Source organism: Podarcis tiliguerta (assembly GCF_965153285.1).
Source record: "Podarcis tiliguerta genome assembly, chromosome: 10".
Classification (NCBI taxonomy): Eukaryota; Metazoa; Chordata; class Lepidosauria; order Squamata; family Lacertidae; genus Podarcis; species Podarcis tiliguerta.
Window position 1 is genome coordinate 50,804,622 of NC_139543.1, and position 11,873 is coordinate 50,816,494.

The window sequence follows — 11,873 nt, forward strand, 5'->3', positions numbered from 1 at the left end:
GATTTGAACCGCCAACCTTTCGATTGGCAAGCCCTAGGCACTGAGGCTTTTACCCACAGCGCCACCCGCGTCCCCGATCATATACCTTACTCTGGCTTAAATGATGGTAGTGGCAGCATTTGACAAAGCTCAGATCCATCCTGGTGCCTTCCAGATCTTTTTGCACTCTGACCAAGGCTAGTGGTCAGACAGGATAGGACCTGCAGTCAAGCAACATCTGGAGGGTGACAAGTCCTTCATCCCTGTTCTGGGCAGTAAATAAATAAGTGCACACAGGTCAAACATCAGAAACGGCACTATTGAGAAACCAGTAGGAGAACATTTCAGCATACCAGGACGTTCTGTTCCTGACCTTAAGCTGGTTGTCCTTGAACAGAAGAACCTCAAAGAGAGACACATTCCAGCATGAAACTGCTGAGTTAGTTTTCTAGGAAATTTAATTCTATTGCTTATGGTTTGAATTGAGATTAGAGTGGTTTTCTAATCACAATAGATGCATTACTTGGCTCACCAATGCCAGAATGTTTGTGCAATCACCGAAACTGCACTTTTAACTATTATGGTTTTACATTTATTATCGCCATCTTTTTTTGTTTCTACATTATTTTCCCTCTGACTTCTCTATATCCTCCTGCACCGTGTGTAAATATGCCTTGCAATTTATATTAGCCAGTTCTCAGGTCTATGGCTGTTGTTGTTGAGGGCCAGATCGGCCATGAATAAAATTTATCTCATCCATGACTTGATTGTCTGGTCTCCATTACTGAGGCCTGGGTCGGGGAGCAGGGTGGAGTTGCTCACCCAGCTGTGCCCACCTGGATATTCGGCACAGCATCAGGGCAGACTTGAGGGCCAAGGAGGCAGATGCTGTGGTATATAGAAATTCTCTTTCTCTCTCCAAGCTTTCTGTCCAGCTGAATGGAGATCTAGTGTGTTTGTTCTTGGTGTTGGGTAATTGGGACAGATTAGGGATTCTGCTGCCCAGCAGTCTTCCTGCCTGAGCTGGCAGACCTGGCCAAAAGTGGTCGTGTCGAGGGTTCCCAGATTGTTGGTTCTGAGGGACTTCAACATCCATGGCTAGGCAATTGGCTCTGGGGAGGCTCAGGGCTTCATGGCTGCCATGACAACCATGGGGCTGTCTCAGTATGTCACTGGCTTGCTGTATATTGCAGGTCACACTCTGGATCTTGTCTTTTCGATTGGGTGGGCGGAAGTGATCTGAAAGTGGGGGATATTGGCATCAGTCCCTTGTCATGGTCAAAGCTTTAGGCTTTCAGCACCTTTTGCCCTCTGCGGAGGCAAGGGAGCCATTAGGATGGTCCAGCGAGTTGGAGGTTGAGGGATCCAATTGGTTTCCAGGGGATTTTTCAGCTGATATGACTGGCGGTCCTGTCAACACCCTGGCCAATCTGTGGAACATCAGGATGGCTCGGACCATTGGCACGATCACCCCTGAGACCCCCTCCTGCTTCGCTGAGCTCGTTTGGCTCCTCCAGAGCTTAGGGCAAAGAAACAAGCTGGGAGACAGCTTGAACACAAGTGGAGGAAAACTCAAGACAAATGAAACCAAACACTGGTGACTGTGCATTATTGAGCTTACTTGGTGGCAGGCAGCAAAGAAGGCATACTGCATTTCATCATCACCAGTGTGGTGTAGTGGTTAAGAGCAGTGGACTCGTAATCTGGTGAACCGGGTTCGTGTCTCCGCTCCTCCACATGCAGCTGCTGGGTGACCTTGGGCTAGTCACACTTCTTTGAAGTCTCTCAGCCTCACTCACCTCACAGAGTGTTTGTTGTGGGGGAGGAAGGGAAAGGAGAATGTTAGCCACTTTGAGACTCCTTCGGGTAATGATAAAGCGGGATATCAAAACCAAACTCTTCTTCTTCTTCTTCTCCTCCTCTATGCTGACAACAGAGCTTTTCCAGGTTGTGCAGGACCTCTTGCAAACTGGCCCGAAAGAAGTGGTAGAACCAATGGCAGCTTGGTGTGACTTGTTTGCCAAGCACTTTGAGGATAAAATTGCTTGCATTTGTTGGGACCTTGACTCTGCTATTAAAGTGGTACCTTGGTTTAAGAACAGCTTAGTTTATGAACAACTTGGATTAAGAACGCTGCAAACCCGGAAGCAGGTGTTTTGGTTTGTTAACTTTGCCTTGGAATAAGAACATGTTTCGCTTTCTGTTGAGTGTATTCCATTTGTAAATTGAGTCCCGCACTGCTATGGGAAAGCACGCCTTGGTTTAAGAACGGACTTCTAGAACGGATTAAGTTCGTAAATCAAGGTACCACTGTATAGCGGTTGAATCTCAAGAGACATCCAGAGCAGTCTAGTCCTGTTATGTTGTTTTGAGTTTCAGTTGGTGCAGCTTGAGGATGTGGACAAGGCGCTTGGATCAGTTTGGGTGACTACTTGCGCTCTGGACCTGTGCCCTTCTTGGCTAATAAAATCCAGCAGAAAGAAGACAGCTGTCTGGGCCAGGGAGGTAGTCAATGCCTCTTTATAAGAGGAGGTGGTTTCTACCAGCCAGTGGCCAGCATCCCTGGGAAGAGCCAAAATACGTCCTCACAAGCGCGCACACCCAGAAAGCAAAGTAGCATCTATTTTTAGTTACATGTATAGCCCACCATTCCTCCCTGGAAGTCAAGGTGGTGTACTTGTCCCCCTCTTCATTTCATCCTTGTAACCCTGTGAGGTGGGTTAGGACAAAATATTTGATTTCAAGCAAAAGTAGTCTAGGCTTTTGCAGTAGAGAGCTGGTGCATCATAGCAACCACCAGACTACTCTATTTGAAATCTGTATTAGTCCTACGTTCACATTTTGCTTCTGCCTTGCTCTCACTTGGTGGGGTGGGGGGGCTAGCCAGGTTTTTTGCCCTGTGTGAAGCCTCCACAGGAGCACCATTGCGGCTCCCAGCTTGTGTGTGTGTGCGCAAATATTCATGGAGGGGTGTGTGCCAAACTGGGTCTTAGACATGGATGAAATAAAGCCCACTTTCGCCCCTGCACATAAAATAGTAATATCAATCCTAATAGGCTGTAATCCTGGACACGTCTACCCAGTCGCAAGCAATACCATGTTCCGTTGAGCTTGCTCCCAAGGTAGTGCGCACAGGACTGTAGCCTTGAAGTGCAATCCTATGCACATTTACTCCGAAGACACCCCTGCCGAGTTCAAAGGGGGCTTGCTCCCATGTAAGCATGCATAGAACTGCAGCTTTAAAATGTTTCCCCAGGCATCCTGAAAGCCATGCTTTCTTAATACACCCGATAGCTGCGATCCTGTATGCAGCGCCTGAAATGGACGTGACTCCCTTCCCAAACAAGCGCTAGGATCGGGGCCGCCTCCGGGAGATGCTTGCTAGAAGGAAGATTTCTTCCTACACTTCAGACTTTTCTTTTCTCATTTGGCAGGCCACGTGCTCTCGCCTCCCTTCGCCCACCCAGGAAAAGAAACACGTCGTGAGAGGGCCATGCTCTCCAAGTTGGGCGGCCCTTGCAAAGTGCAGGCTGAGCAAGGAGGAGGCGGCAAGAATGCAGAAGCTTGGCGCCGGCGGCGTTCCCCTTTCCTCGGCGCCTCCCTCTGGCTCCCCGGCCTGGCCTGCCCCGCCGCACCCGCCACCTCCGCTTTCAATGGGCGGGCGGGCAGGCGGGCGGAGCGCCCCTTCCGGCGGCTGTTCCCTGAATGGCGGCGCCCGCGCGGGAGGGGCCCGGGGCGCGCGCGCGGATGACAGAGGGCGCATGCCTGCAGCCAATCAGCGCCGGGAACAAACTGGGACGGCCCGAGAGCCTGAATAAATCATTAAGCTTGACACGCGCGCCTCAGTCTCCCCGGGCTGGGCTGCGCTGCGCCTCTCGGCGCGGCTGCAGACAAAAGGGAAGGCTGTCCTGTAACTTCCACCTGCGCGTCAAAGGTGGTGGTGGGGAGCGGAAGGGGGGATAGGGACCCCCAAAGACTGCTCGCCTTGCAGCTCCAGCAGCCCGAGCTGGTTTTCTGGGGATCGAAGTAGGATCACAAGGTCCTGAAATCTTTTCAGGAATTAGAATAGTCAGGCGCGGTGAGATGGTGGGAGAGGTTAGGAAAGTTGCTATCTGTGCTCCCCCAGCAAAGGTTTGCTGAAAACACGCGACAAAAAAGGTATATGGTGTTTGATTCAGGGTTGAATATATATATTTTAAAGCTGATCCGTTTACGATAATCTCAGTAAGCATAGGCGCAAACTCCTAGGGGGCGAGGTCCCTCAATAAAATATTTGAGGGGGGCACTCTGCTCCCCAGTTGATGGGCATTGCCATTCAAATACAGTATTGTGCGCGTTCCACATCTTGTGATCGATTATGTGGGGCGGGGCTTACCTGGCTCCGCCCTCAATATTTTATTCAAGTTGGCACCCCTGTCAGTAAGCCTTGTAAGTTTAGCATTAAAGGTTTAAATGGATGGCATTATTTCTTCCTCCTCGGACCCTCGCTCAATGGAAGCGAAAGCTAAACCCCTGATGGTGGGCGTGACGTATATTACGCCCGTACTTGGATGTTGATCGATGGCTATCAGTAGATGGCGAAAGAGTGAGGCCTAGGCCTTTAAACTCTTAGTCCTCATGCAAGATGGGAATCGATGCGCCAACTTCTTCCCGATCAGTTTAAGAAGAGTCGAGGGGGGCGAGCATTGGTCACTGGGAGTTTTCTTCTTACTGGCACTGAGCTCCGTTCTGTCCTGATTTAGGGTTAGCTAAAAAAATTAAAAAGCGGTGGAGAAAAAAGACCATTAAAGCAGGATCCAAAGAAAAACTGAATCGAACTCCTTTTCTTTCTTTTACTGGGCACCCGAAACGGTATCGATCACCTTGCCTCCTCCTGCGAGAAGGTGCACACGCATCTATCTCTGCGCACAATTTCTATTACCTCGCGTCATTGTGTCCCAACACACACACACTTGCCAAAACAATGTTGGCTGCACAGACATAACAAATTGGGGTTCTCTTTTTTCTCTTTCCCACATGCAACGCGGCTCTTTTTGCCTATTTAATGCCAGCGACTCCAACCTAACGAACCAACCTGCCCAGCAGTGGGTGCTCGCCCTGTTTTTTAAAGAGCCTTTATTGAATTGCCCCCTGTTTCGTTCGCGCAGTTATTCTTTGGGAAAGAACATGGAAAAGTGGTTGAGGTGCATTTGGCAAATATGGCTCGATTTCTACGAATCCCCTTCTTCTAACAACGCCTAACAATTTCCATCGGTATCTCTGGTTGTTTCGCCCCTAACGCGTCCTCCGCCCCCGCCTCCCTCCCTCCATATAGCGCTAGCTGAGTAGCTTGAAAACTTGAGAGTACCATAAAATAGATGCTCCCTGATTTATGGAGTTTACTAAGGCTGAATCCGTCTTGTCAGAGCCCCTGAATAGCTTTGCCTCCCAGCACAAGAAAAGGCTTTGTGTTGCTAAGCGATTAGAGCAGATGTAATGAGATTTCGCTTCAGCCTGCCCTGCACTTTCCTATCTCCAGTGAAATGGTGTGGGTCTTTGGGGGACGGGGGGCGAAAGGTTTGGGTTCCTGCCCGCTTCTGACTTCGTTACAAGGAGCGCCGTAACTTTGCCTCTTGATTTCACGAGTCTGGATATTGACTATTCAGAGAAGAAGAAAAGCGCGGGGGTGGGGGGAAAAGAGAGGGAGGAAAAAAAATATAAGAGAACACCTGTCTCCATAAGGAACAGAAAATTTGGTCTTGGAGTATCAGAATGAGACATTGTCGTAATGGGATACCCATAGCCATAAATTACTTGCTAAACTGCATTTGCATACCTTATCTCTACAGCCTTGTAAAGGTGGGTAAACAAACGAAAAACGGAGCCACCTTTTAAATAACATAAAAAAGCGGCAGAAGAGAATGTAACCGTTATTATTTTCCTAATCAAACAAAAGTTGCAAGATCGGTTAAAACAACGAGTGCTTGTACTGAATGGGCAATCCAATGGTTTCTTTACTCCTGCCTCCCCCTCCCGCAGCATATTAATGGACGAGGGGAGAAAGGAGAGGAGGGGAAGGAGGCCGCATGTATGGCAATGCAATGCTGCCAAATTAAATAAAATTCCGTTATAGTCCAGTGCATGAAGACTTTCTGTATTAATTTATTCGCGCAGCATTGTTTCTCTCTCACTCTCTCTTTCTTCCATTTTTTTAAAAAGCAGGATAGATTAATTATTTTTAGGAACATTGGCTACCTCCTTTTTTATTTTATTAGATGCGTTTTGCGCTTGGCTTTCCGCTTGGCTTGGCGCACGCAAACTGAATTTGCAAGCAAGGCGGGAGGAGCTAAGCAAGAAACGGGGAGGTGGAAAGGGACGAGGGGGAGAGAATGAACCCGAGGCGGATTCTAGTCACGTCTTTGCTAACTGACAACAAGGAGACTAGCCAAAAAGGGGGGAAAAGCGGGGAGGGGGAAGAGACCCAATTTCTTTTTGAATCTTGGTAATTGGGCACTTTTACACGCAGATCACGCTGCTGGGGGAACGTAAAAAAACAGGCCAGCTAGATCGGCGTATTGAATCTCAGGCGCGCAATTTCTGCGGCTTTGCTGCCCGCCATCCCGTTTCATGTTTCTCTTACGCCAGCCCTTCTCTAACATGGTTTCAAGGTATATTGCTGGATAAACATCTTTGATTTTCTTGTGTACACCCTGTTATATAGTACTAGAAAGTGGAGAACAGAGATGTCAGATTTTAAAAAAGAGCTCTCTCCCTGCTAGGATTCATTCTTTGGTGGAGTATTTGTGTAGATGCAGAAAGGGAAACTAAGCAGGCAGACCTCTCCCTATTTAATACACATTTGGAAAACCCAGCAGCAGAAGAGCAACTACTGCAATATCCTTGTAGGCCTGCTTATTTTGAATCCTCACGTGCATCTATATATACACACACAGAGATTGAGCCCCAGAAGTGTAATATCTCCCTCTGTGAACATTTGACTCTTCTTATACATGGAAAACATAGGGCAGAAAAGAAAATCAAGATATGCAGTAGAACCAGGAAGACATTGCTTTAATTGAAACAAAAAGTTTTATTACCAAACTAGTTTGTATAAAACACAGTTATACATGATTTTTGTAAGTTTGTAATAAAACAGTGTGAAAAGGCAGTAGTAAAAGTTTTCTTTTTCTTCAAAAGGCAGCAGCTTGTAAAATAAATAGCTACCATTTTGCGTTTGGACAATAGCTGCATAAACTTTGTTCACTTTGAACAATTGTTTAATAACATTATTAATACATTAGCAAAGTTTCTATAAAAAAGTAAGACACATTGGTGCTAAAGTACATCCGGAGGCATTTCCAAGTCCTTTACCAAGACCACATGACAAAAACATGGCAGTTGTAAGGTCATTTTGACTACGCATCTAGATATGAAGAGGTAATAAGCATTACATATCATTTTAAAAGTTATCAAGATATACACATTTTTAAACCATTTGTACAAAAAAAGTCTATAAATTTCTCTGTCTCTTATATACAAAAATAGCTTAATATATCCCCAAAATTGGTTAGGATTGATACAAATAGATTTTTTTATATAATAAAAAGTTCACAAGAAAAAATTGGAAGCATTTTATGATGGGAATGGTAGGGAGGAAGTGGATGAAGGAGAGGGGAGACATCAGAGGATTCTTTGAATACAGCATAGTTTTGATTTTCAAAATCTCCACAAGTACTAGGCAACAGGAGTGTCCTTTGCACACTTATTTAAGAGCAAGTCCCACTGAATCTAGTAAGCATACACAGCATTCGTCTGCACAGCTGCAGTCCTAAAGCCATATACTTGGGAAGAAGTCCCACTGAATGCTGTGGGGCTTACTTCTGAGTAAGTATGCTAGGATTGCACTGTGTTTTGTGTCCAGAAAGCTGTGAGTGAAACAGTCTTTCCAAAGAAGCAATACTGTACTTATTTCAACAAAACGGGAAGCTCATTGCTCTGTTGAAGATGTATATGATGTATATAGGCAGTGTTGTTTAACTTTGGGGGTACCGAATAGGCAGATAGTTGCTCTTGGGCCTCCTGTTGCTACTAAGCCCACTGTGCAGCCTGATCCTATGTATGTGAATGTCACTGAGGCTGCAATCCTGTGCACGCTTATCTGGGAGTAGTTGAGTCCCATTCCGTTAAATGGGGCTAACTTCCAAGTAAACATACATAGAATTGGGCTGCATGTCTCTTCAAAACAGCCTGGAGTGCAAAGGCAGAATCAGGGAGTGCTTCCGGTTTCTTGCAAATGCAGTCAAACTCATTCTGTGCTTCACTGTCTTGACTTTTCTTCCTTTCCGTAATGGGAAGAAAACAGATGCAACCGTTTTTCAGCAAGTCCTGTAACAACATAAGGAGAGAGAGGTAAGCATCAAGGCTTAATCCAAGTTGTGACAAGGACACAATTGGTTTTGGCATGCCAGCTCCATTAAGTGATCATTCTGCTCAGAAAGGCACACCCGCTTCACAGCAAGGCCTACAAGTCTGTTACGTTGAATTTTTTGGATTTAACTCAAAGATGCTTCTGAGTAAATTATTCAGGACTGCAGTGTAGATCCCAGTGACTTCAATGGGTGCAATTCCCAAGTCCTGAACACGCTTACAGTAATGCATATCAACTCACAAAAAGTCCCATTATGATAAATGGGGCTTCTTCCCCAGAAAGTGTGCATAAGGCTTCAGTCCTAAATCTTACTAGGGAGGAGGTCCCACTGAACACAGTGGCAGAGATCCCACTGGACTGGACCGCATTTAAGATTTAGTAATCACATTCATTACACTGGCATGATGGACCTCAAGGCAGTGTACATAACACTGCCCAAGCAGTCTCCCATCCAGGCACTGGCTAGACCTGGGATCTAAGTGATCTCACAGTGTCCTTTGACCACAGTCTGAGTCCTGTTAGCTTCCACAGAACTGGCATCCAGACATATTTGGAATGAAGCCCCTTTAACACTTCTATATCATAATATAGATCTATTGGCCCTCTCATAGGATATAGCAGGAAGTTAAACCAATGGAATATTCTTCTGAGTTATTATTTTGAGTACCAATTGAGAGGAATCCAAGTGTGCTAGCTTAAAGTTTATCACGGTTTTGTTGCTGTTTTAGTGTTTTGATTCATGTAGACAAAATATTGTTGTGATATACATTAGATAGTGAATGGGAAATAAATAAAGGTTAAGGGCAGTATTGACCTAGCTGCTCAGTGAGATCCCAGCTGAAGGCTACAAACCATTTTCCAGGCCTACCGCATATTAAGCATTTTGTTGACTACAGAAGCCCAGTCTTGGAGTCAGGCTATGTAATACACAAGCCACTTAGGCTAGTGTTGCCTCACTGACAGATCCTACTATAGTTGACCACTACACTCACTTCCAGGAGTACTTCTGGAGCACTTGGTTATTTGCAGTTTTGTAATCAATAGGGCTAGTTCAAAGTAGGTCCCACCTCCCCATAGGGCACTCAGAATGTATCTCAGTATTGAAGACTGAATAAAGAGAGGAAAAGAAAAGAGAAGCATAGGCACCCTACACTCCATTTGCCATGGACCAAGAGGGCTCTTTTTTCACCCGGCGCCCAAGTAGTCCGTGGACTGCAACCTACCACTCTGGAGTTGAGCCACTGAGCTCAGCGGGATACAGGTCGCTCAACTCCCATCAATTATAATGAGATGGTGTTCTCCACTCCTAAGCTCTTGTTAGGTGCATTTGCACATGCTTGTCCTCCCCGTCAAATTTGTTTTGATTGTAACCTCCTTGGGGCAGCGGCCTTGCCTTTCCTCACTCCGACGAGTGCCATGTGCACTGATGGTAATGGGAAAATAGCCGACTAAAAGCACGAGGCTCTTAATCACAGGGTTGTGGGTTCAAGTCCCACCTTGGGCAAAAAGATCCCTGCAGTGCGGAGGCGGGTTGGGCTAGATGACCCTCTGGGTCCCCCTTCCAGCTCTATGGTTCTATGCAGGGGGTTGGACTAGATGACCCTTGGCTGTCTCTTCCAGCTCTAGAAAAGTTCTAGAAAAGAACAACCCCTTCTTCCTTTCCGACCTGCCAGCAACGGAGCCCCGCCACGACCACCTCCCCGCTCGCCCCCCGCCCGAGAAGCTGCCTCAGCCAAACCCACCTGCTGCCAAGCCAGCGCCAAGAGGGCCTCGGGGGCCTCTCAGAACCAGTTGGTGAAGTCCAGGAGCTCCTGCTCTTCGGGGCTGAGGGGATCGTAGGACCCTTCGTCCGAGGAGTAGGAGGAGACGGGCGAGCCCGCCATGGAGTTCATGTCGTTGGGGTAATTGGGGGAGATGGTGGGCGAGAGGACGCCGGCCTGGAAGGCGGCGCTGACGGCGTCGTGCTCGTCCAGGAGCTGCTGCAGGGCCCGGATGTACTCGACGGCCGAGCGCAGCGTCTCCACTTTGCTCATCTTCTTGTTGGCGGCGCCGTTGGGGACGTGCTCGCGGAGCGTGGCGAAGCCCAGGTTGACCAGCTTCACGCGGTTCCTCTCGCGCTCGTTCCGCCGCGCCACCGCCGCCGGCTGCTGCTGAGGGAGGCTGTAGCCGAAGCCGCTGAAGTTGAGGCGCCGCTTGCAGCGCATCAACTCCGGCGACGACGAGCGAGGGCGCTTCGCATGCTGCTGCTGCGGCTGCTGCGGAAGGGACTTCGGCGCAGCCGCAACAGGCGCTTTGACGCCGCCGGGAGAGGACTGGTGCTGCGGGTGGCCCGCCGACGCCGCCGGGCTGAGCTGCTGCTGCTGCTGCGCGCTCTGTGAAGCGGCCACTGCAGCCGCCGCCGCGGCCGCCGCGAAGAAGCAGGCGGGCTGCAGGAAAGGCGCGGGATGCGGCGGCTGGCTGGCGACGCTGTCCATCTTGGCGGGGCTGGCGCTGGCCATTGGACGGCCGCACGGACGAGGAAAGGCGCGCGGCTTCTGCTGGCCTGAGGCGCGGGAAGGAGAATTTGGTTTCTTTTTTAAAAAAAGAAAAAGGGGGGAAAAAGGCTTGCGGGTGTAGAGCGCGAGCGAGCTCAGATGGCACCGCCGGCTTGGCCTCCTCCCCTTTCTTTGGAACCGAGGGAGGCTCGTGGCGCTCGCGTGTGCGCAGCCCGCTTCGCCAAACCTCTTTTGCCAAAAACGTCCAGAGATTGTGTCTCTTATAAGGGGCGGCCGGAGCTGGGCTCGCTGTTGTGGGCGCCCCCCCGCTCGCCCCACGGCCGCCGCCTTTTCTCTTCACACTCTCCCCCCACCCCCGCCTGCGCGCTCGCTCGCGCCGCCTCCTATCGCTGCCTCTCTTCACACACACGAACACGCACTCTCTCTCTGTGTGCACCTTGCGCCTTCCACACTCCCCGGCTTTGCAATGAGTGGCCGCGAGTCGGGAAAGTGCTGCCCGTCTTTTCATGACCGGTCCGGAGAAGGGTGTTGGTGTTGGGTGTGTGTGTAAAAGAACTGGATGGAAAAGGCACAACACACAGGGACGCGCGCACACACACACACACACAGGAGCAAACTCCCGTACACGCGCGTGCACGCGCGCTGGACCCAACTCCGCCTCCTCTCCCCCCACCGCTCCGCTTGCAAGGTTTGTTGTTGCAAGTGCGTGCGCCCGGCGCGTGCCGTTGGCCCAGCCGCTGAATAAACAATTGGGCTGGGCCACCGCATGTGGGGGGAAGGAGGGAGGGGGCCCAGGCGGCACAGCGAGCGCTGATTGGCTGAGTTGAAGTCGAGGCGGTAATGGAAGAGGGAGGGGGCTGTCGAGAGGGGGGAGGGGTTCCCCGGGCTCCTCGCAAGCGGGGGAGGCGCAGCGCCTGGCGCGAGCTTTCCTCTCAGGAGCCGCTTTCTGAGGCGGCGAGTTGGGTGGAGGGTCGTGGTTGGGGGCGCCAGAG

At 49.5% G+C, this 11,873-nt stretch overlaps 1 protein-coding gene across 1 annotated transcript; it reads right to left on the reverse strand.

Moving 5' to 3' along the window:
- Nucleotides 1-7,012: 7,012 nt before the first annotated feature.
- ASCL1 (achaete-scute family bHLH transcription factor 1) lies at nt 7,013-11,655 on the reverse strand. Its single transcript, XM_083401300.1, has 2 exons — nt 10,129-11,655; nt 7,013-8,343 (listed from the first exon to the last, which is right to left on the reverse strand). The coding sequence occupies exon 1, from the start codon at nt 10,882-10,884 to the stop codon at nt 10,168-10,170; it is 717 nt and encodes a 238-aa protein (XP_083257426.1). The 5' UTR covers nt 10,885-11,655; the 3' UTR covers nt 7,013-8,343; nt 10,129-10,167.
- Between the last annotated feature and the right edge of the window lie 218 nt (nt 11,656-11,873).